The sequence below is a fragment of the Dermacentor albipictus genome, chromosome 6 (assembly GCF_038994185.2).
Source record: "Dermacentor albipictus isolate Rhodes 1998 colony chromosome 6, USDA_Dalb.pri_finalv2, whole genome shotgun sequence".
Lineage (NCBI taxonomy): Eukaryota > Metazoa > Arthropoda > Arachnida > Ixodida > Ixodidae > Dermacentor > Dermacentor albipictus.
Window position 1 is genome coordinate 8,682,661 of NC_091826.1, and position 23,509 is coordinate 8,706,169.

The window sequence follows — 23,509 nt, forward strand, 5'->3', positions numbered from 1 at the left end:
GGCTTGTTCGCTCTTTATTGAAGGACTAGACCATAAGGCTTGCTTATCATTTTGCAGCATTTATTGAATTTTCATAGCCCTACCCATTTGAAGATTATCTACAGTAAGCTTAATACAGCTATATCGTCAGCACACCCTGCAGCTTTCAGTACGTCGATTAATGACCTTGGCCCTCTGAGCCAAGGTCGTTCTGCTTGGTGCTTCTGTTGCAACACAGTTTAGGCACCATCCGGTCATTGCAAGACAGTTGCCATGCCTGCAGGAGCTGTCGCCCAGCTGCCTCCAGCCAGGAACCACCGATGATGACAGCTACGTCCGCACTGAAGATGAGGAGGAGGCGGCCAACACCGACTGGGAGGAGACTGTGCACCGATGGGTCAACCGCTAGTTAGCCAAAAAAATAAACAGCTAGCTGCTTGGCTGTCCACTGATCCGTCGTCTCTGTGCTTCTTGCTTTAGGTACTCTTGCTTGATGGTCTCGCGTTCCTCGGGAGGCGGCATTGCAGGATGTATGTTTTTCTTTCTTCTGTCCTTGGAAATGGCCAGCTGAAAACACCCACAATCTGCTGGTTTTTCTTTAAACATGATGAAAAAGAAAAATAGAGCACTTTCACTTCACTTTGGTGCGCTAGCCAGTCACTGATGGGTGTCATTTCTAATTATATATATCCATAGGGCTTCACAATCTGTTTCAACAGCTCTTCTTTTGTATGATGCATGTGCAAAAGAGCCACTATAAATTCGTTTGTCTCCTAGCTAGATCGTCTGTCATCGTGGCAGCCATGCTGGCAAATCGCAAGTATGACAAAAATATTTAATAACTTGGATCATTCCATTCCTAGCTTAACTCCGACGGCACAACGTTGCAAGCTGACTATTGGCAACAGCTGGCTGTCCGCAAAGGCATAATGTGCTGTATATCAGCCACGGAGATGTTAAAAAAAAAAAGAAAAGTTGCATGCAAGAGATGCGAGCACTGCAGGCATCTCTTTATGTTAAATGTCCACTCTGCCATTAATAAAAAGTTGCACCCTGCATTTTCAATGTGCTGCATAAAGATTATGAGTGACGAGGCCAGCGATGTAAAATCGGGTTTTTCAATAAGTCCTAGTTGTGCATTTGTGACGTATTTTCAACAAAGACAAGGACACGAGTACTCTGATGCAGAGCTATTTTGTATCTCGGTTCAGCATGAGCGTTCTGCGTATGCGGCCCGCGATAAGGAAAAGCCAAAGCCTACCCAAAAGCCTTTGCAGGCTTTGAAGTTATCGAAGTAGTGCTGACATTTGTCATAGTCGTAACCGTTGTCCTCTAGGCACTTCATACTCAATTTCTGTTCCTGCAATTGCAAAGGCAACGCAAATCAAAATGCGACAACGGAATCGGCTGGACATCCATCTGTTAAGAGATCTGTTTAACAACGCGGCAGTTTTTCAGGTTGCTCACCTTATAACACGGATTCTTATTCCTCTGCTCGGTTGCATTCTCCAAGGACTGCGTCCTCATCGACGATTGGTTCATCATTCCGCGTTGCACGGGTGAGACCACATGAAAATTATTACCGTAACTTATGCTCGGCAGGACCAGCTTTGTGCTCAAGGCGAAGGGCACCAGACCCGATTTCTCCCAACTTAGCCACACACTACACCTGACCTAGAGTTTCGTAGAACTTAGGGAAACTACGACCCGGCCCGGCACATGTTTAGTAGACGTTTTGGGGGACTATCACAACAGCGCCATTTTTTGTCAGCGCGGCGCCTGTGGCGACCCCTTCAAACAAAATTTTAGTCGCACACTTAATTCGTGCGTCTTGTGCAGCGATAATAAAATAAACTGCGAAAACAATTTTGAGGCACGAAATATATCCGTAGCAGCGAGCTAAACAGCGTGAATAAAATGTTACGAGCACTGTAGCTGCAGCGTGCACTGCGCTCTGCTGCTCACCCAACGATTTCAAGGGCAGCGACTCCACGTTTGGTGCGTACAATTAAACTTCATTAGCTTGTCACTAACATCAGTGTGAATGTACGAGCTTTCGACGACGAGCGTAGTGTAACCACTATCCTTCAGCGGTCGTTATGAACGCTGTGCAATGCAATTGTTTTTCCACAGTAGCAGAAGTTAGGGCTACATCGCAGCCTGCATGCGCATGACGGTATTGATTTCTGACGGAGTATGGCTGCCTGATTGGTATCGTATTTGAACAACGCTGAGAAAAACCTCCAATTCCATGATTCTCGTGCAGTCTGTCATACCGTGATGCTCGCGTGTCCCGCGGGCGATTCGCACGTGTCTGCGCCTGCAGGACCCACGCTTGCGGCTGCTGCAGGCCGTTTCGCGCTCACGGCATGTGCCAATCGCAGACCACTTGATAATACAAATGGTGTTTGGGAATCGCTCCAGCCGACCAGTACTGGCTACCACAAGGGCGAACTTACGGAAATAACTTGTAGGGGCGAGGTGTTTAACCCGTTGAACACCGATCCGCGTGGGTTCACAACTGACAATCTGCACATCATCTGCTCTGACAAAGCGACAATAAGTACTTTCGGCAGGTTTTGGGCTTAAGGCGCTCCGCACTTGCGCTCGCGATTATGCCGGCAAACCCGCGCACATGTCGGAATGCAGATTTAGGGCATGGCCTACTTAACACTTTGGACACCAAATCTTTGTGCTTGGCTTCGGCTCGCCGGAAGTCGCTACCGTCGCTACTTTCACCGGATGTAACCAATGTAGCGAGCAATGACGGGATCACGAGTAGCGCGCATGCGCAGTGTGCGGCATCAAATTGGAAGTAATGGTCGACGGCGCTCGTTTTCAGAGTTTCTTGCTGTATTCTTAGTGTGCGACTTAGCGTCTGCGCATGCTATGTGGTCTTCAGTCAGCGGATTGTCGCTGACAAGCAGCTCTCCTTTCGTAACTTTTTCCTGACGGGCTGTGGATTCGCCGCGTGCAGCCCCCCACTCCTTTCCCACCGCACTCGAGGAAAGCCGCGCAAATTTTGAACGAGTACTGCTGTAACAACGAGTCGCTCTCTATATTTATACGTTTCATCTTTTCCGCAATGAGTTACTAGTTTGCAATTTGGCGCGGAAGGCGGAAGTTTTCGCCTTGGATTAAAACTGACTAGAAATGACAGGTCAGAGGAATGGAATCCGTGACAAGGATTACAAGATTACACTCCACCTGTAATGTTGTCCGTGCCAAATACAGGATGCCGCATTGCTCCTTGGGGGTTTGAGGCCGATAACTACATACGAAACACCCCTCCATCATACCGTACTCCATGTGTAGCCCTTTAAAGCCTTCAGCAACATTAGAATACTCTACAAGTTGATCGAGAACATGCGCAGGACGGCTTGTCTAATTGCCTGAAATACGTAAAGGCCTGTTTTTGAGCCATTGACCTTCACAATGAGAGCCGAGATGACAGGTCGTGGAAATTGTAATCGCATCGTGAAATTAGCCAAAATCAGTGAGAATTGTGCTCTTTCTGTGGGGCGTATACTAATCGACGCGAGAATAAAAGAAGTACGCTCCTTAGTCGTTGCCATTTATGTCGTATATAAGTTTAGACACCATAATTCTGTGGATAAGCAGCCGCTTTGAGTTTCAAGTTATGCAGGAATGCCGATAAAGACGGTTTTTTGAAGAACGTAAAGATAGCTTTACATGCGTTGTCGGACAGCTCAAAGCCTTCTGTCATCCAGCAGGAGGCTTCCCCGCCGACGATGGCATGAGGCACGAGAGCTGGCCGGCGGGCGGTGGCCGCCAGTACCGCTGCCCGACGGCGGGCTGCGGCCGCCTCTTCAGCTCCAAGTTCAAGCTGCTGCGGCACGCGCTGATCCACGGCGGCGAGCGGCCCTTCCAGTGCCCGTCGTGCGAGCGCCGCTTCCACCGCAAGGACCACCTCAAGACGCACCAGCAGGTGCACGACCCCAACAAGGCGCTGCACACGTGCGCGCTGTGCGGCAAAAAGTACAGCTCGGCGCTCTCGTTCCGCAAGCACTCGGCACTGCACGCGGCCGAGGCCGGCGACCCCGTCTGCCGGCTGTGTGGCGCGGCGTTCGCGCGCCGCGAGGACGTCCTGCTGCACCTCAAGGTGCACTCGGGCGCCTCGTCGCGGCTCGTCAAGCCACCCACCGAGCGCCGCTTCAAGTGCGACCGCTGCGAGCGCTCCTTCTTCACGCGCAAGGACGTCAAGCGTCACCTGGTGGTGCATACGGGCCAGCGCAACTTCCAGTGCCAGTTCTGCCCGCAGAAGTTTGGCCGCAAGGACCACCTGGTCCGCCACACCAAGAAGACGCACCACGGCCAGGTGGCTGCTGCCCCCTGGACGACAACCTTCGTGCCTTCTTCGACTAGCGTCGTCTCGGCAGCCACTCTGACCGAGGAGCAGCCGCCGTCGCATCACCATCGCCCACCTCCTCCCCAAGCCAATTCGACCCTCTTGCTTACGGCAGGTTATTGTGGCGGGCCTAGCGTTATTGCGGCCCCGCCACCCCCACTGCCGCACTTCAGCCAGGCCTTCCAGTAGAGCCTTTCCTCAGTTGTCTGCTCTGAAAAGCTTTGACAACAGCTGCCTGGTGCTATTCTTTTTGCCAGTGATAAGCCAAGCATCCCACTATACAAGCAACCCCCTCCCATTTTTTTTCTTTTCATTTATGTTGTTGCACTGAAATCCCCCGCTAGCCTTGCTTCCAGTATAGGCTGGTCATTTTGGCTGCAAAACAAAACCCTGTTGAATCAAAGCAGCTGTAATCAGTAGCATCATCAAACACATGCCCAGATGGCAGGCCATGACATATGTTTAGACATTTTCTTGTCATTCACAGTAGTAAAAATGAATGGCAACTGCAGTTCAGTGGGTTCCAGAAGCTAGTTCAGCACCCAACTTTTTCTGTGTCCTGCTACACCTGGTAAATTCATTGGCATGTAGAATAATTTCTAAATATGACCCAATAGTGACATTGGGTCCAATAGCAGGAGAGTTGCATCTCATCTTTCTAATGTTAAGACTGGGCTCAAATTGTTTCAGGCCGTGAGCTTTGGTTATAAGTGCCTTAAATCTCCTCTCTTTATGGTATCCAGTCCCTCAGCAATACTGATTAAAGTCACAACTGTACTGTGCCAGTGTTTGTTCTGAAAGATGTGTCCTTGCACATTTGTGAAACAAAGTTGTCCACTTATTGTAAGGCCTGTGATGATGGTGCAAGAGACAGCAGAACTTCTAGATCTCTTTAGCCTTGTTTAGTGTAACTAATCCTTTCCATACTGCAATAATTGTGCCAAGTGAAATGTAACGCACCAAGATCGAGGCACATACGTGAATGCAAGTATTTGGTTTGTGTGTGCACTCTCCTTTCTTTTATAAAGTTATGCTTACTGCAGTTATTAGAAAATCATATCAATTAGTGTTGTTTATTGCACAGACCCTGTTTTTAAGATGTAGGTGTGCGACACATAAAGCGACCAGCCTCTAGGTCGTGGAAGCTTCACCCCCATCCTATATATACTTCAGTTGCAGTGCTCAGATCTGGTCACATTACTTCAGGCTGTCTTTCAAGAATGAGAATTGGGAAGACAAATACTCACACTCCTACATTGTGAGCTCATGCTTGCTTAGTATAGCATTCCAAGCAGTTCTTGCTGGAGTCAAGTGCCAATCACATGACAGGAATAGGAGTAAAGAACATTCGGAATTTGGGAGTCTGGTGCCGAAACGTGGTTTGTAATACCAGTGCTCAGTTGTCATTGCCTTTCAGTATGTCCAAATCTAGCAGGCCATCTGTTTTCATGCACTTAATGTGCTGCTACCTCAAGATGGTGTTGAGTGCCACAGGAGTGTTTTTTTTTTTTCGTACTCCTGTTGGTGGTAACACAGTTTGTTTTGTGTGTACCTGAATATACCGGTGAGAGTCGAGTCAACATTGGCCCACGGAAGCCTTGAAAAAGTGAGGGAAGTTTAATTTGTGCGTGCTGAAACATCAGCAGCTTGCGTGGCATTCAGGCACCACCACGTGTTCAGATTGTGTACCTGTTTTACTCTGTAGCTCTTTTACACAAGTATTTTACAAGCCTTTTTATATAGCCATATATGTTGCCTTATACACACATGCATATTTTATGTTTACATGAGTGTTGACTACCTGCAGGGGAGATCTGCCTCTACTCCCGGTGAGATTCCGGTGTCCCCGTTTTCAAAACCTGTGATGTGTTCATTTTTGTGCCTTTTCTGCACCCTGTCTTAGCCAAGGAGGGCTTGCTTGCGCTCTGCTTGGGCGCCAAGGTTGCAATATATATATATATATACGGGTTTGAATCTTGTTGTACCTGCATTTATACCACTCATGCCATTGTTCTTATTTCATAGCAAAGTGGTGTACCTCATGCCTGTTGTGTGGCTGTTGCTGTGCTCTCTGCATAAACGCCCATTTCTTTAGTACCTGACCATGTGAACTACAGTTGACTTGTGATAATTCAAACTGTTGGTAATGCAATAGCCCAACTAATTTTACGTTTTTGTTGGCCTGCCACATTTTCAGTGCATTTAGCACCCTTTATGGCTTATTTTGTCCATAACAATAATTGTCATCTGTGTTGCGCGCCGGGTATTTCCAGGCCATGAATGACATGTGCGTTATCAAACGAGAAGAAAGGGGGTTAGCTGAGGGGCTCGATTTTTATTAGTCATATCATAAGAAGCCAACAAACACTGACACCGAGGACAACACGGGGAAATTACTTGTGCTTAATAAATGAAATAAAGAAACGATAAATTATTGGAAATTAAAGTGGATGAAAAAACAACTAGCCACAGGTGGGACCCGAACCCACAACCTTCGTATTTTGCTTGCAATGCTCTACCAATTGAGCTACTGCGGCGCCGTTTCCCCATCCACTTTCTTGGGTATTTATGTGTCCTAGTAGAAACCTGGGAGTGTTAGCCAGCGCCACCACTCACAGACCTTGGCGGCGGACGTGGAACGTCCTTTTTGCCGATGGCGTCCGAGAACATGATCGTTTTTGGGTGAAGGCAACTGGTCAGTAAACCCACACATGCTACCTGAAGGTATCAATGTTGCCGGATTCGAGACCCTTGTTCCATTAATTTATTGTTTCTTTATTTCATTTGTTAAGCACAAGTAATTTCCCCTATGTTGTCCTTGGTGCTAGTGTTTGTTGGCTTCTTATGATATGCGCCTTATCAGCGCGACAGTATTCTCTACAGGAAAGTTGCAAGCACAGAATTTTCGAGAAAGAGAACGCAAGCAAGGCAGATGACGATTACTGTTGTAGGATAAGATAACCCTCAAAGGGTGCAAACTTTTTTTAAGAGTGTATAATTCGAATTATGCTTTTGGTGGCCGTCAGATTAAGTTCCTTGGCTTCATAGTGCTAAGCAGACTGGCCCAAAGCGGTGCCCATGAGCACATTCACTGTGCCCAAGGTTGGTGTTTCAGGTTGCTGAAGGGCCAGGTATAATGCAACAATTTGCTTTACATGAGTTCTTTCGCCTCTCATGACTGGCTGATCAAGCTCATGTAATGTAGGCGGGGCACCACTCAAGTAGGAAAAGAATTGGAATAGAATCGTTATATTATCCCAGCCTATGTCAGCCAGCACTGTAACAAAATGGTGTCCGCAAACCTGCAATACACTCGGTGCTCTGATATCCGGTGATTGTGTTGTATGTATATCAATTTGCAGATTATTTTTGTCCTGAATGGGACTTTATTTATTCAGATAATGCTGACAAAAGATCTGTCCCCTAGTACATTGAATTAATGCCAGTACAACTGTATCACGTAATTGCATACACCCGTTGTTAGAAATATCTTTTGTACCTGACGAATGGACGTTACATGTATAATGTTCATAAAATGTTGTAAGGAGTGAAGCATATGATGAATTGCTCTTAATTTGGTGTTAGGAACAGCCGACCTTTACGCTAGTTGGTTGGACACATAGCACTCTTCCTTGTAATCATTTGATACATTTAGCTGTTGCAATAGTATTCGAATTTCAGGGGCGGGTTCAGGGAGTAACTCGGCTAACTAATGCAGATTTGACAAATTAATGTGTTACATGCGCTGATAAATCTCAAAGGCTGTAAGAACTGAAACTGCATCTTTGAGCAACACGATGTTGATTTCATGTAACTGATTGCCATATCAGGAGCAAGTGTTCAAAAACTTCCAACAAGCGAACCTGGGATCCTGAAAATTACAAATCTACGATGCAGTATAGGCAAAATATTTTTGATAAAACTTAGCAGACAGGACCTGCGAAGTGTTCAGATTAGAATATTCAGCTATTACCTCATATGGACACCTTCTGTGTTTGCCAAAACACATTGGAGCAAAGAAACGTTCCTGAAAAGGCATGCCGGAATAGTTGCTTACTAGTGTACTTAAAGTCGTGCGACTATTTCAGTGTCACTGTACTCCGAGATGTCAACATGCCAAGTGCAGCATTTTATTTAAAGTGGCACTAAAGAGTGCAATGATGGTTGTCTTTGCATAAGGGGAGCACATAGTAGTCTAGCCTGGTGTAGTACCCATTTTAAACTATACACGCATTTTGTGGAATTGAATCACAAGGGAAGGCTAAACCTTGCTTCTCAAATTGGAGCAATAGTCTCCATGAATTTAATGCCTAGGCCTCGGAGCCATGTGTAAATTTGATTTCTCATTTAATTTTTCCTTTTCTTGGTTTTCACATTCTTTGCACAATGCGTTGCTGGTCTGAGGCTGGTCTATTTGCACTTCAATGCGCAACCCTTTAGGGTTCATTAAAATTTGTCTGAATTCTCAATACGAAGTCTCAGAAAAGTACATATTTTGCCAAAACACAGCCCTGAAAGGTTGAGAGTGTGAATATTTTTTATTGCTCAATATGTTACACATTGACTGAAAGTTGTGCAACTCCTCATATTTTGTTTCGGAAAAAAAAAAAAATCTTGCAGTGCGAGAGAATACAGTGGCATTATGCACAGACTTGTAGCTATGAATTTATTCATGAATGGTTTTTATATGCATCCACAACTTATGGGTGTGTGGGCATTTCTTTTTAATGTTTTTTCCCTGCTTTACCCTCTGAAACAGCGTGCTTAATTTAGCAAATTGCAATAGCCTGCAAATCTGCCTGGCACCAATTCCACTGCAAAGCTAAAATGTACATTATAAACCCTGAAATCAAGTTACATACTAAGAGGTCAACACACTAGAAGTGTTTCTTTGTTGCTGAACAAAATACTTCTTCACAAACTTGAGTAGGGACATATGACTGACAGAAGTTTTCTGCAGTCACAAATCAGTACAGAACAATCGGAAGAGTATATTTGGAATGCATATAAAAGCTTCCTTACTTGAATAAACCCAGGTTTGGTGGTTACGCCTCACCTTGTTGGTCAGTTGGGTTTTGTTGCACATTTAACTACCTTTATTGACACAGGTTAGTGCATTTAGATTTTCTGTGAAGTTCAAATCTTGATGTGCTTATATAACATAAGCTGTGCACTTAGTAAGAACAACTCATTATGTTCTGTATACAAATTGCTCGTTTCTGTCAACCACCGCCTTTGCAGTATTATTTGTCCAGTCATTTAACCAAAGATCACAACGGCATAGTTCATTTCTTTTGAAGTAGAAGTCCCTTTCTTTTTTCATGCCTAAAAGACAAGCTGGAAATATATTTTGACAGTTGAAAGCAACTGTGCTAGGAAATTCAAACAAGGGGCCACATATTTGCTTTTCTGACATTTTGCATACTGGCCAGTCATGCAGTAAATAACACTTTGATGTGTGCAATAAAGCGACCAGAAAACTGAGCACGACTTGAAATCTGGTCTGAAAGCATCACATGAATGTGCAATTCTCAAGTATATGGGTGAAGTAATGGGTATTCTTAGGGAATGAACAGCACCTTAACTTGATCTGCAAATGCTCACTTTGTTGGCCATCTTTCAGTTAGCTGTACCATTTCTTTAGGTATACATCAATGCATGGACGTTCAAAGACGGGGCACACGATCAAAGCTACTTGAACTACCCAAGGCACTGTCTTGCAGTGAAGTTAAATGGAATGGCTAAGCTTAATCTAGCAAGAAACTCACTGATTGTCAGATGCACTGTTGAAAAGCAATTAAGTTCATGCATTCCTGTAACTTCCAAGCACATCAATGCAATTGCATTCGAAGCCAACTTGTTTCCTACATTTGTAACCTGCATGCTATTCATTGTTTGCATACTGCTGCTAGGACTGTTGCACACACTGAGGTAGCATCTGCTACTTTTGAGTTCCAAGAGCCCAGTGTTCACAACATTGATGTGAGAAAAGTTTCTCAATGTATTGTGGATGACAACGTATTTCACTTGTAAGGGGTTAGTGTGCAGCAAGACTTAACTGATCTAACAAAGAAACCCCTTGCAGTGCGCAGGGCCATTTCCAGCGGCCCTCCTTGGCTGGTTGCAGATGTACCTGAGCCCTTCTATAGAAAGAGGGCACCCCCCTCCCCCCTAGTCACCCCCAGACAACTGCCACAAGTGACAGCTGGGGCTGGCCATAAAGCATGCTCATCACAAGTGCCTTCCTATTTTGCCCGTACATTGTGTAGTCCCGGTGTGTCATGTTCGTTTTTTTATACAATAAATATACTCCCAATCAACCAGGCTCTGAAACAGTTCTTTTTGGGCCCAGGGCTGCCTTAGGCAGGCTGGTGGTTTATTCAATTAGCATCCCATGATTGCCACCTCCAGAGTTCAGTCCAGCTGAAAGATAAAAGAAAAATTACTAAGTGTTCATTTAGCATGCATGTGCACATTGGGCTGCTTGGTTTCAAGTTATGCAAACAGTAAAACTCGTGCAACGAGAGAGCAACACTGTTCCGCGACTGCTGCAAATTTATTAAAGGAACAAGCAGCAGGCACAGCCATTTCATCGCTGCTTTCTAAGACATCAGCATAAGCTGAAAGTAACTCTTATGCTGGAAAGTTGAAGCATTCACAGTGATAGCAAGGTTTAGTGCTGGGCTTGCACTCCTCGGATGGTGTTTGAACTATACAAGAGTACACGTTGACGAAAAGCAGAGAACAAGGTACAGTCTTGGTCAAAAGCCGCAATGACCGTGCCCGAGGCAGCCACGCTCCGCTGCAATCAACAGCGCTTGCTGGTTGCGGGAATAAAACAGAGCGAGAAGGAATATTGTTCTCGCTGCCATGCTGTGGTACGGCAAGAACTAATGAGCAGTTACGCATGCCCCTTTGCAAGTCTTGCCTTTACCAAGGGTGCTCCGTGCGTTGGAGGGCTCCCGACGGAGTGCTTCAAAGCTTTTTCGCGCCAATTGTGTCGCCTTTCGCAGCCTACGTCTTTTGTTTGGCTATTATGCAAGAAATTTTTCAGCTTGAAAAATTTGAAAGCTACTAATAAGTAATACTAAATCGAGGTGGACTGTTTAAATACCATTTCAGAAATTTCGCAACCCTTCGTTTCAAAAGGCTTAGTTTAATATGAGAAAATTTCATCTAAAGGGTCCGAATACCTTTATTGCAATTCAAATCTCCCGCCAGCCAACCAGGGAGTGGTGACATTGCATATGCAGTAACCGTCCTTTGCTGCTGACGGTGAGTAGAATGGCGGTACAGTTGTGCAAAATGCAAACGCAGGGGCTGTGGACAAACCGAGCCAAGACAGTAGTGGTGGATTTTCCGCTGCAGCTGCTTTTGGTTAAGTGGCATGGTACGCTCAGACATCCCGCAACATCACATGGAAGCGGAATTCTGATACTTGCAGCTTGTGCGATTTTCACGAGCCAGCAAAACCAGCTCAGTACTACACAGTAACAAAGCTACTGAAACGTGAAAGCGTGGGTGGCACAGAGTTAGGTAAAAAGAAAGCTTTCGACCGCCCGCGTCGTTGTCGAAGGTAATGTCAACAAGTTCATTCTAGAAATGGATAACAACTGGACAAGCAGCATTTTCTTTCCTCTTATAATGCAATAATATGACATTTTCAAAATGAGTGGTTGAGTACTGGGGACAGAACTCAAATGAGGAGTGCCTTCGTCATCTGGCAAGTAAGTACTTGAATGTTCCGGCAGAGTCTAATTGTGTCCTGCATTTACCCCAATTTCTCGATTACTAAGACTGTTCACAATGATATTGACGCCTTAGATGTTCTCCAGCACTAATATATTAATTTAGCTGGACTTAATATTTGCCTTAAGTGTCCCTTTATGCCTCATACTTTACGTTGCAAAACAGCGTAGCTTATGCTGGAGCCCTTCACCTTTTTACCACTAAACCAACAGCGTAACGTTTCCATGACTAGTGGCCACAGCGCATCACTTGCGCTCGCGATCAAAACATAGCACGCTGCCTACTAGCCGCATAAATATGGATAAATAATGCGTGATTTGACATAAATCTGCACCCAGGACTAACAGTTGTATGCAATGTTGGTGAAAAATAAACACGTAGAGTGAGACTTCTATGGCTGCACTACTTGCGTAGGTTTCACAGTGTTGCCAGCGATATATGCCACATAGGCCGCACTTACACCAATGCGACTGAATGCGACAACAGTGCATCGCATTTTCTAGTGCATCACAGGTAATGTGATGTGCCAGCATTTACATGTAGTGCGTTGCCCCTGGTGCAATGATGGTAGCACATGGTGTCGCACACAGAAGACGAAGCAGCTCTTCCAGACGTTTCCGGCTCTAGGGCACAGCTTGGCAACACAGCAGATCCGCAGCAAATTCCATTTCCCATAATTCCTAATGCAATGCAATCGTATTTACATGCACTGTGAAAGTCGACCTACACGTCTCAAACCACCCCTGTCTGGCACATTAAACGACGCATTTGCCTAGCGTATTAGCCCCATTTACATAGACGCAATGTGCTAGTCATCGCATTCATGTAAATGCTGTAATAGTAACGTGCATGTGCACAATGTTCATGCCAACAGCTGAAGGCAGAATGCTGCCTTTAATCTGCCACCGATGTAATTGACTATAGCGTTGATGGTGCATCCACTTTGTTTTATCATTCATGCAGTACTCTGCATCCCTGGTAACCCTCCCCTGCATGCAAGTTTTGCACCGGCAGTCACCTGTACAACTGTGGCGCCGATGGAATTACTGTGCCTCAGGTACCATATAATTGCTATCGCAATAAAACGATAAAATTGGACAAAGCATGTTGATGACCTGTTGATCAGCTCGTATGTCATACCAGCTTATTTTTGTCATAACTGAGAGGAACCTTTTACCCTACAGCTGACCTTAGAGAACACCAAAAATGATTTCTACTACGAAGTCACAGCGTGGCTCCGCAAAAGTATGTGCCAACCTTTGTAGAATGTTATAGAACAAGAAAGTTGCAGGTGTTGACCACGCCTGAAGAGAAATGTCCCTTTCAGAGCCTACAGGGCACACACCATGGCCACGGGTGATCAAAAAAACCTGTGCGGCCTCCGAACGGCACGTTCTATTTCGGTAATGCCGCCAAATCCCAAGTTACAAGATACACGGAAATAAGCAACATACTTAGAATCCCGCGCCTACAAGTGTCATTTTGGTGTTAGGTCACACACGCCTAGCACCATTACTAAAAGCAGAATCCCACAATTTGCATGTTCTCAAAGTGTAATTTGCCTTTAATGACTTGTACACAAAACGCACGATGCACTACGGAAGGTGTTTGGGCGCTTACCTTCTTAAATCCAATGTCAGCAGCGTATTGCCGGAAGCAACGGCGGCAGATGTTCAGACCGTACTTGCGGATGAGTCCATGGTGATTGGCACAGACTCGGCTGCATGAAGAAAGCTGAAATTACTAGCCGACCATATTAACATTTGCAAACCGGGTAACACTGTAAATGAGCGAATGAGCGTACTACACAACGCAGTAATGAGGTATGCGTGCTAACAGTGACGTTCGCGTCAAGCTCCGAGTAAGACACCGGGTAAAACCATATATTTATATTATCCGTTAAAACAGTCGTCACCACTACAGCTGAGGTTCTTCAGCCTTTGGCGAGAGCGCGAAGTACGAAACCTTAACACCTAGAATGCCAGGCCCAGGCCGCATGCGCTGGCCAGGAATGTCGAAGATCGAACGCACATCAAATAACTCCGTAATAGTACAATGTTACTTTGAGCTAACTGTTGTCAGGGGACACGTATTCACTGATGCGGCGCGTTGTTATACCACCGCGGTGGCTTCGTTGCAGATACAGCCCAGGATCACACGTGGAAGTAACAGGCGCTAGGCTTAGTAACTGCCGGCATTTTAGACGTTCAGCAGGTCAAAGAACCAAATGTGCTAGAACCAACGTTTAACAAGAAGTACGTAGTGCATTTATACACTTACCAGTACCGAGAGCCAGGTCCGTACTTTCTGGGATGGGAATACCAGATGTTCTCGTGACCCATAGTCGCACGGCGTTAGCACAAGCACGCTTGCCAGCAAGAAAAAGGACGCAGCTCGCACAAGATGGAACGCAAAAAGAACAAGCCTACAAGAGAAATGAAGCTGCCTCACAGAACATGCTACCTCGGTTGTTGCACTAGAGTAGTACGTGGCGTCCTCTACAAATATATTATAAAATTTTAGTTTTCTTTAAAAAATATCTTGTTTTCTGCTAAATTAACTAAAAATGTTAAGTAGACATAACAAAATTTAGTGTTTTTATATAAGTTCTTGTTAGTTGCTTTTCTTGCTAGTGCCAGAATGCAGACAGAATTATCTGCCATGGCAAGCCAGGCCAACGATAAGTCGATTTCGCTGTCGTTTCTGCGAGTCGTGGTATGTCAGCTGTAGCGATATTGCTGCTGACAGTTGTAAACGATAGCTGTACCTGTATGCGGTGAACGTGTCCCGGTGCCCGCTTTATAAGTGCAGCGATCCGTCAAGCAGCATTATTACCGCTCAGCATGGCTTCCTTCGCAGCTCTCATGTCGCAAACCAACAACCAAGGTGCGCCGCTCTCACCGCCTTGAACCTCGCTTGAGTCATTCACCTTGCACTACTGTTTCGTTTTCAGAACACCGTCCTGAGTTGTACGAAGAAGTGCGCCTCCAAAGGACGTCACGGGAGCGCGAGAAGTGAGTAGGGCAGATGCGCGGTTCCTTCGTTGCTTTTTTTTTTCTTTTTTTGGGGGGGTAGGCTGTGTAAGACGGGTCTGATCGACCTCGTCCTAGCTCTCGCTTGCGGGTTGCAGCTTGCGGAACTGTAATTACCTTCGCCGTAGGTGTTGCGCTCACTCTTTGCACAATGTTCGGCTGTCACATAAGGAACGATAAAAACCTGGAAATAAACCAGTTAATATGGCAGAAATTGTGAACTCGTGAGAACAGTTTCTCTACGTTTGAAATCAACTTGGAAGGACTTGCGTGTGATAACGGAGTTCGCGCCAAGTTACTGACAACGAACAACGTACCTCGAAAGACACAGGTATTGTTTGTAATGAGATTTAGGGGTATTAAAAACGAGACACAGCGTGACAACGTCGTTTCCGTGAAGTAAACGAGAGTTCTGTTAATTTTAACAGGTACGATAACATGGCCGACTTGTATGCTGTAATCAACACCCTGCAGTGCCTAGAGAAGGCTTACATCAAAGACTGTGTTACACCAAAAGAGTAAGTTGGCGTTTGTGTGCATGCATGCATGTGTGTGTGTGTGTGTGTGTGTGTAAAGCCACTTGCCTGCAAATGCATAATTTGAATGCACAACCAAAATCGTTAACGCAGGTACACTGCCGCTTGTTCAAAACTGCTGGTGCAGTACAAGGCAGCATTCAAGCAAGTACAAGGACCAGAATTCTCTACAGTTGAAGCCTTTATGGCTGCCTTTCGGGTAAGTATTCATGCACCCGGAAATGTGCGACCGCTGTTGCATAGTAGCTCTTAGTGTAGCTATGAGACCTACTCAGGAGGAGTGATCTGCATCATCTTAGTGAGACATGAAGGAGAATATAATGCCAAGCTAGATTAGCACATTGCCAACTCACAATGATTTACACCACAAGGGGCCACAAAATATTGTTTAAATTATTGGAAACAGAGTAAAATATGGTTCGAAATAGTATTACGAGTTGCTATAAAGACATATGGACTTTAGGATATTCTCTGTCACTTAAATTAAGGGCTGCTTTCACATTTGTATGACATGACATCCAGTACAGTCCCTCGCTGGAGCATCCTGTTTGCTGGCTTAAATGAATGCACATCTTAAGTTATATCTGCAAACATGTTTGACTTGGGTCACGATTTTGTAACAATGCCTTTTCTTGATACATAGTGAGGTGAACAAAATTGAGACTTGTTTTTAAAAATATCAACATTTGAATAATTATAAGTGAACCATAGCTATAGGCCACTTCTGGGCCAAAATGAGATGTTTCAGCAAAATTGCTGTACTGGCTCCCTGCGACTTGTCATTGTGGAAGCTTATGCTAAAGAGTTGCAGTATGTCATGAAGTACAATGGACATTACCATTTCTCATTGCTTACTCCATGCTGTTTGCACCTTATTTAATCAGCTGTATGAGCCTGGGTTGCGTGCTAGTTAAAGCACCTGAGAGTAAATGCGAGAGCAAGAGTTGGCTTGGTGGCAGGAAACCTTGAGCTCACATGAAATAAGACATCTATGAAAAATCTATTTCAATGGTAGTGCAACATGGAATCTCTCTTCAATTTCCTGCACTCTATACTTAGACCAATTGACACTAGCTTTAGAAAGCACGCCCATGTTTTATGTTATGTGATTGGATGTGTGAACAAGCTTTAAAACCAATAAACTCAAAGCATTTCAGCTTTCAGCAGTTGCGCTGAGTAGCCTGTTTGCATTCTGATGTTTGCATCTGCAGCACCATTGGTAGCAAGCCACGTGAAGGTTCCTAGCAATGCTGTGAAACTCGATTCACAGCCAAGTTTAGTCAGGGCAGGTGCACATGGCAGCAATGATGCACCGATGAGGTTTGGCATTAAAAGGAGGGAAAAATTAATCTGGGAACGGCACTGCATTAGCACCGTAGATTGTCCTCAGTAGTAAGACGGGCCTAGAAGTGGCACGCAAGTGTTGCATTTTCATTAGGCACTACCCAACTTATGGCACTGCGTAAATGCCATGGTGGCCGCATTTCAATGGGGGCGAAATGCAAAAACACCTGTGGTCCTGTGCATTGGGGGGTTTTAACAATCTCCTGGTGGTCAAAATTAATCCGGAGTCCCCCACTGTGGTGTGCCTCATAATCAAATTGTGGTTTTGGCATGTAAAACCCTGGAATTCAGTTCATAACACTGCATGAAGGTTGAGTGTGCATCAAGTTTTGCATGGCCTTGCAAAACTTTATGGTGTCATATTTGCAGTGTTCCGCTGTTGTGCTATGTCACCAGGGGCTGTGCTCTTTCTGCATTGCAATATCGCTGCTAGACAGACAATCGGACAGGCTGTCCACAAGCTTTGGTGCACAAAACGCTGAACTCATTTTATTGAATTTAATTTGGAACATCAAAGGCATGGGTAATCAAAAACCACCCCTAAAGCATGCATTGGTATTGGCTTGCCAGGGCTTCTATATGAGATGAGTGCTAGAAGCAATGGGTGACAAAATTTCGTGCATGTTTTGGGCACAACCTACTATAGCAGCTAGCTTCCTGGGTGCCAAGAGAGCTTAAGGAAGAACATGTGGCAAAACCACATATGAAGTGAGTGCGTAATTAGAATATCTATTGTGCCACTATCTTGGGTCTTGCCACCACCTTGTTCGAACATTACAGGCTTCGTGGCCTGTTAAATCTCTAGGTTACACACCTGGGAAGAAAGTTACTACAGGTTGGCTCTGTACTTGTTGATAAACTTTTTCTCTTATTGCTTCCCATTGGTTGGCGTGTGCATAGCTGGACTGCCCTGCTGCCATGGAACGAATTCGTGAGGACAGGCCTATCACCATCAAGGATGACAAAGGCAACACAAGCAAATGCATTGCTGATATTGTGTCGGTAAGAGTGGTGTCAAGGCAGTGTCTGAAACAATGCTTCTCTCTGTAGAAATTTCAGGAGTTTATAGCAGCAAACACCAAGCTAAAGCTTTTGTACAGGTTTATGGCCTAAAGGGACCTTTTGTTAGATGTTCTGGAAGGATGTCACAAATACAATGAACAGAGTTGTTGAAAGACAAGCTATTTCATATTGTGTAAAGGTAACAATTAAGGCTTATAGGCCAATTTATGTGTCATTCTGAAAGACAGGCAGTTCTGATACACAGGTCGCTTGAGGGGAGGCAATGCAACAAACATGCTGACCTCCACTTTTCTTGTACTGTTTATCTGTACCTCTTGGCTATGGAAACAACATTTAAACATTTCGCATGTTATTTATATTAATACCAAGTAAGACTAAATGCAGCAGTGGCGTGTAGTTATCAGCTTCATTCTTTTACTGATGACTTAACACAAGAACAGATATGGAAGAAAACATTGTGTCCATATTTCTTGGCTGTATCCCTTCTTATTGTTGTTGTTGCATTGCAAGTACACTTCATTGCCAACTGCTGATATTTTTCTTTCAGCTTTTCATCACAATCATTGATAAGCTACGCCTGGAGATCAAATCTATGGATGAGGTGAGCTGGTGATTTAAACGGACACTGAAGGAAAGTATTAAGTCAAGCTAGATTGACATAGTATCAATCTACAAGTCTATCATCGTTTTCTGCATGCCGATAGAACAATTTTTTTGCCTAGGAAATTGCCGTCAGATGCTCCGCTGCTGCTTCTCAATTTGAATTGCTCATGCCAAAGCAGAGGACTTGACGTCATCACCACTATGCCGTTCTTATGTCTTTTGTAGAGTCTTTATTTAGCGAACGAAGTGAAGCGTACTACTTGGCAGGTGTAGGTGTTCAGCTTGTGTGAATCACTCTGTGGCTCTGCTTGGGTTCAGGTTACCAGTTACAGTCACTTCAGCCTTCATGTACCAGCCACTCTCTGTGAATCGCAGGTGCTGACGCCACGCATAAGAGGTGCCATAGTTTACAACAGATGGCACCACTCCCGATTTTCTATTTTCGTCATTTTCTTGCTTACAAAAGCTCTGTTTTTATTATAAATGAAAAATTTGTTATTACAGAAGCACACTCTTTCTATCTAGCTTGACTTAATATTTGCCTTTAGCGTCCCTTTAGTGTTTTTGCGAACTTGTCAGTCATCAATTTGTCTCTTTACTCCTTGCAGCTCCAACCAGACCTGAGAGAGTTGAGTGAGACCATGAGTCGACTCAGTCTCATACCAGCCAGCTTTGAAGGGAAAGCCAAGGTAGATGAATGGTAAGCAATATGCTTTGAGATTGAAACTTATATTGATATCTTTCTTGCAAGAAAAAAACATAAACACTGTTGCTATAAGCTTGTAACAGAACTGCTTTAGCAAGCACCAAGCATAGTTGGTGCTTGCTAAAAGACAATGTCTTTTGCCTCAAGTTAAAACACACACAAAAGGAAGGAACATTGTCTTTATGTGTCTTGCTTCTGTGTGTGTTTTAACTTGCAGCAAAAAACGTGTCTTTTATAAGCTTGTAGTTTCATTGGATGATTCTCAGCAGCAGCAGTAGTCATTAAATGAGGAGTTGACTTGTCGATAATGAAAATGTCGTCTGTGTCAGTTGAAGCATGAAATATGTGTGTAAAAGCTCTTCTAAAGTAAAGTGATAGTTAAAGCTAAAAGGATGCTGTTCATAAGCAACGAAATGTAAATTTCAGTTACCTTTAATAAGTTACACAAGTTAAAATGATTTATTGGGTGCAGCAACATATGATCTGCACCAGCATACTTCTCGTGCTGACTTTCAAGATAGGGTTGTTTAAACAATTTTTGTAATCAACTCCTTGAAAATTGAAGCACACAAATACCACTGTGGCAGGAACAAGACACCTGTGAACTTAAAAAAAAGGACATGCAGCGTAACATTTATGTTAAAATGCGGCTTGTACCACATGTTAAATTTCTTTCTTGTTCATTCTTAACAAATTCACAAGCATAACTTGGGCCTCAATACATCTCTCGAACTTGCTCACCCGCATTCGCATTCGCTCTTGTGCACATTTGTGCATAGCTTGCCCTGATGAGACGTGCAGCACTTCTCTAGGGCATTTTTCTTCTGTAGTGGCTCTCTGACATTGAGTTTGGAAACACTACTTTTAAGCATATACAGTACAGAGAACCTCAGTCCTATGTTTTGGAAAAAAGTAAGAGAGAACGCGAACTAACTGAAAAGACATGCTATCCGAAGTGACTAAAAAATATGACAGACTTAACTGTAGTTGGCAGCTACGTTATGCGAAGTGTTGCGTGAATGGTTGCGCACAGGGCACGAGATGAGACGTACGTCGAGCTGGCGGTGCTTTGGCGGCCCAAGGCATGTTTTGTTGTTTTCTTTTTGCATAATGTTTTAAGACTACGATGGGAAACCAAAATGAAATAGAGCTGCTGGGTGATGCCAGATGCCGCGGAAGCGAAACGTGATGCTCACATTGCGCTGTCTGCAGCGAGGAACAGCGGTATGTTTGGGTTGTAACCTACTAAAAGCCTGTAGTACGCTTTTGACGGCACTACGCCCCACGCACTGTAAAACAGATAGGTGAGGATACTTAGTATCACAGTAGGTTTGGCAGCGATAGCTCTGAATGCGGTGTGCGATGACACTGGAGGAGATTTGCTGGTACCGGAATAAGAAACTAGTGGATGCTGGCATTTTCATGTAACACGAGCAGGCGAGAATTGCATGGAAGCTGATGTGATGGCCAGCTACTTTTCTCAATCGTGCGCACCTCGCACATTTTCTTGTTTACATGGGATCTAGCCGCTGGAAAATGTACCATAAGATTGCAGTTTGGCGATGTGCTTAATGTTAATGCCAAAAACCATGTTTTCCAAGAACGTATGAACCGGTAAAAATAAGCATAACCTTATGGGGCAATTTTTTGTTTTCGATCGCGAATGTTGGCACAGGGAAATCATGCATAACAAAGTCTTATCAACGACTTTGTACTGTACTGTTTATCACTACATGCAAACTACATAAGTGCCATGGCAGTGGTACTTATTCATGGTTTTTTAAGTATTTGTAGCATGCATATTATACTAAGACTGATTTTTTTCAATTTTTTTTCTAGAAAGCACTTTTACTACACAGATTGGGTAGTAGCTGATACACAGGAAAACAACACCACGTGACTTAAAGTAGCATTCTGAAATTGCAGGACACATGCATGTAAAAAAGGTCCCTATTCAGAGACGGCCATTTTTAGGTCAAGCTATATTACATAGCCAACAATTTTTACTGTAGAGCTTGCCTTCAGTTTCTGTAGGCTAGCCCATGTTTTGTGGATACACAAGCTCCAAGTCATGTCTCTTACCAAGTGCTATTGTTGCTCATTACTGTGATGAACTAGGCTGCAGACCATGTCGTCAATGGCTGCTTCGGATGAGCTGAATGAAAGTCAAGTGCGCCAACTCATCTTTGACTTGGAATCTTCGTACAATGCCTTCAACAGGATCCTGCACAACTCTACGTGACTGTCATGCAGCAAGAGAGCAATAAATGTAATCATGCTTTGTTTCATGAACCAAGCTGCTGTTGTCCTCTTTCAAAAAATGTGTGACCTGTTGCAAGTATGATTTAGCATGTGGTCTACGTTCATTTGAGTCTTCTTTGAGAAAATCAATGTGTTCTTTTTCACGCATCAAAACTTAATGATGGAAATGTATCTGGAAAAAGAAATGTGCTAAGCACGATGTCACAGATCAAATCCCGGCCATGGCGGCCGCATTTCGATGGAGGCAAAATGCAAAAACACCCATGTACTTAAGTTTAAGTGCACATTAAAGAACCCCAGGTGGTCAAAATTACTCCAGAGTCCCCCACTCCGCAGAAAATTGGCGCAGAAAATTCCATCATTTAATTTTTTTTATAAATTGTGGTATTGCCGCTATTAAGTTTAAAGGGGCCCTGAAACACTTTTCTAACTAGTCATAGAATGACATTACTAATAAGTTATGTTTCTTTGTGAATCTCCTGGCACAAAAATTTTGCAAATCCTCAAGCACAATCGAAGTTAGACTTATTGAACCCATGAGCCGCTTTCTGCTTTCATTTCCACTAGTGCACTGGAAACTATACAGGGGAGGCTGCAAGTGGGTAAAAGGGAGCAATGCCCTGCTAGCTTCTTCCAAAGGCGGAATGCGAAACAACTAGTGATGGCACACCATGCTCTTCACCTTGGAGGCCACGCGCAGCAGACGCAGCGATGCCATAGCAATGCACAATTGTCGTTTTTAGACTGGCAGTGCAGAGATAAGTTGCTTTTTTGTCTTTTTGAGATCGCAGACATATTAACTTTCATTTATATAGCTCAAATGACGAATAATTGTATAACTGAGGATGTTTTCGTTATCACGAAATCAGCCAATAGCTGTTGTGGGTCCAGCTGTTTTCAATGACGTTGCATGGCAATAATGCGAATGAGAGAGCATGCAATCTTTCACTGCTTTTTCAGTAGAATGCACCATTGGAGTAATTGGGGCAACTTGTGAGACAGCGCGGATTTTATTTCGGGAGTTTTCTAGAACGTCGCCAACATTAAATAAAAGCTTCAGTTTGGCGCGAAAGGCGAAGCATCGATTACGATAGCAAATTAGGATACAGCTATATCAAGTAAGGATAGTAGTTTTATAGACTGTATAAACGTGTAAACATTTGCTTACTAACTAAATTAACAAGCATGGTGCCATGCGCGCACACCGATACATGAACACACCTCTCTCAATGACCACGGAAACTCGCTGTCAGAATGTTGCAATGAGGAAGCGCAGCAGCAGCAACGAGCGAATTGACCTCCATGTTGCCTCGCTTCAACGCAAAATAAGGCGAAAATGCAGTGCACACAACGCTGTGAGCCGTCGACGCAGCTAGACTTACTAATCGCAAATCGCTTTCAATATGGGGCCCGTGCTGCCGCGCCATACACAGCAGCTGCAAGAGTAGAATGCCCCCCCCCCCCCCTCCCAGCGCGTTGTGTGCAAATGAACATGGCGCACTTCCTCCCCGCTTTCCTTCCTTGCGCGCGAGAGGTAGAGCCGCCATAGTCGGCTCACCCTCGCAAACTTTCACTCACTCGTGCAGCATACGGCACGCAGCGACGATGTTATCGCGTTGTAGTTTCTGAGGAACATCACATTCACGGTGATGGCAGAAATGCGCCTGGAGTGCCCTTATGATTACGCCACAGCCGCCGGAGTAGAGTGCCCCCCCTCCTGGTGCCTTGCGCGCCACGGAACACGGCGCGATTCCTATATATCCGCTTTTCTCCGTTGCGCGCGCGACATAGAGCCGCTATCATTGGCTCGCAAGCTTTCACTCGCTCATATAGCATACAGCTCGCGCCCTTGGACTTTATGCTGTTAGATATGGAGCTGTTTTCTGCGCCTACTTCGATTTCCCCC

General features: G+C 44.6%; 4 protein-coding genes across 11 annotated transcripts in view; 3 read left to right on the top strand and 1 right to left on the bottom strand.

The window, feature by feature from the left end:
• LOC135896454 (dystrobrevin beta-like) overlaps positions 1 to 431 on the top strand; it is a 66,367-nt gene extending 65,936 nt beyond the window's left edge. For 3 of the 4 annotated variants that reach the window (XM_065424833.1, XM_065424834.1, XM_065424836.1), the window contains one exon: positions 248 to 431. In XM_065424833.1, the coding sequence (XP_065280905.1) occupies positions 248 to 388 (141 nt within the window). In that variant the 3' untranslated portion in view covers positions 389 to 431. The remainder of the gene's footprint in view (positions 1 to 247) is intronic. The other variant, XM_065424835.1, reaches the window with a different exon arrangement.
• On the bottom strand, positions 39 to 2,570 carry LOC135896456 (coiled-coil-helix-coiled-coil-helix domain-containing protein 7). The gene is made up of 3 exons (XM_065424840.1): positions 1,447 to 2,570; positions 1,241 to 1,339; positions 39 to 546 (listed from the first exon to the last, which is right to left on the bottom strand). The coding sequence occupies exons 1-3, from the start codon at positions 1,522 to 1,524 to the stop codon at positions 409 to 411; spliced, it is 315 nt and encodes a 104-aa protein (XP_065280912.1). The 5' UTR covers positions 1,525 to 2,570; the 3' UTR covers positions 39 to 408.
• LOC135896455 (zinc finger protein PLAGL2-like) lies at positions 1,843 to 6,690 on the top strand. Of its 5 annotated transcripts, none has more exons than XM_065424838.2 (2): positions 1,843 to 1,977; positions 3,714 to 6,690. In XM_065424838.2, the coding sequence occupies exon 2, from the start codon at positions 3,737 to 3,739 to the stop codon at positions 4,535 to 4,537; it is 801 nt and encodes a 266-aa protein (XP_065280910.1). In that variant the 5' UTR covers positions 1,843 to 1,977; positions 3,714 to 3,736; the 3' UTR covers positions 4,538 to 6,690. The 5 variants fall into 5 exon arrangements, with proteins under 5 accessions (XP_065280910.1, XP_065280911.1, XP_070395958.1 ...); XM_065424839.2 differs by having other exon boundaries at positions 1,880 to 1,977; positions 3,711 to 6,690; XM_070539857.1 differs by lacking the exon at positions 1,843 to 1,977 and adding an exon at positions 2,742 to 2,794 and having other exon boundaries at positions 3,711 to 6,690.
• An 8,063-nt stretch (positions 6,691 to 14,753) lies between these two features.
• Vps28 (vacuolar protein sorting 28) lies at positions 14,754 to 21,633 on the top strand. The gene is made up of 8 exons (XM_065424801.2): positions 14,754 to 14,983; positions 15,051 to 15,111; positions 15,558 to 15,647; positions 15,759 to 15,864; positions 17,910 to 18,011; positions 18,580 to 18,633; positions 19,244 to 19,335; positions 21,460 to 21,633. Exons 1-8 carry the CDS (start codon positions 14,941 to 14,943, stop codon positions 21,581 to 21,583), a joined length of 672 nt encoding a protein of 223 aa, XP_065280873.1. The 5' UTR covers positions 14,754 to 14,940; the 3' UTR covers positions 21,584 to 21,633.
• The last annotated feature ends 1,876 nt before the right edge of the window (positions 21,634 to 23,509 follow it).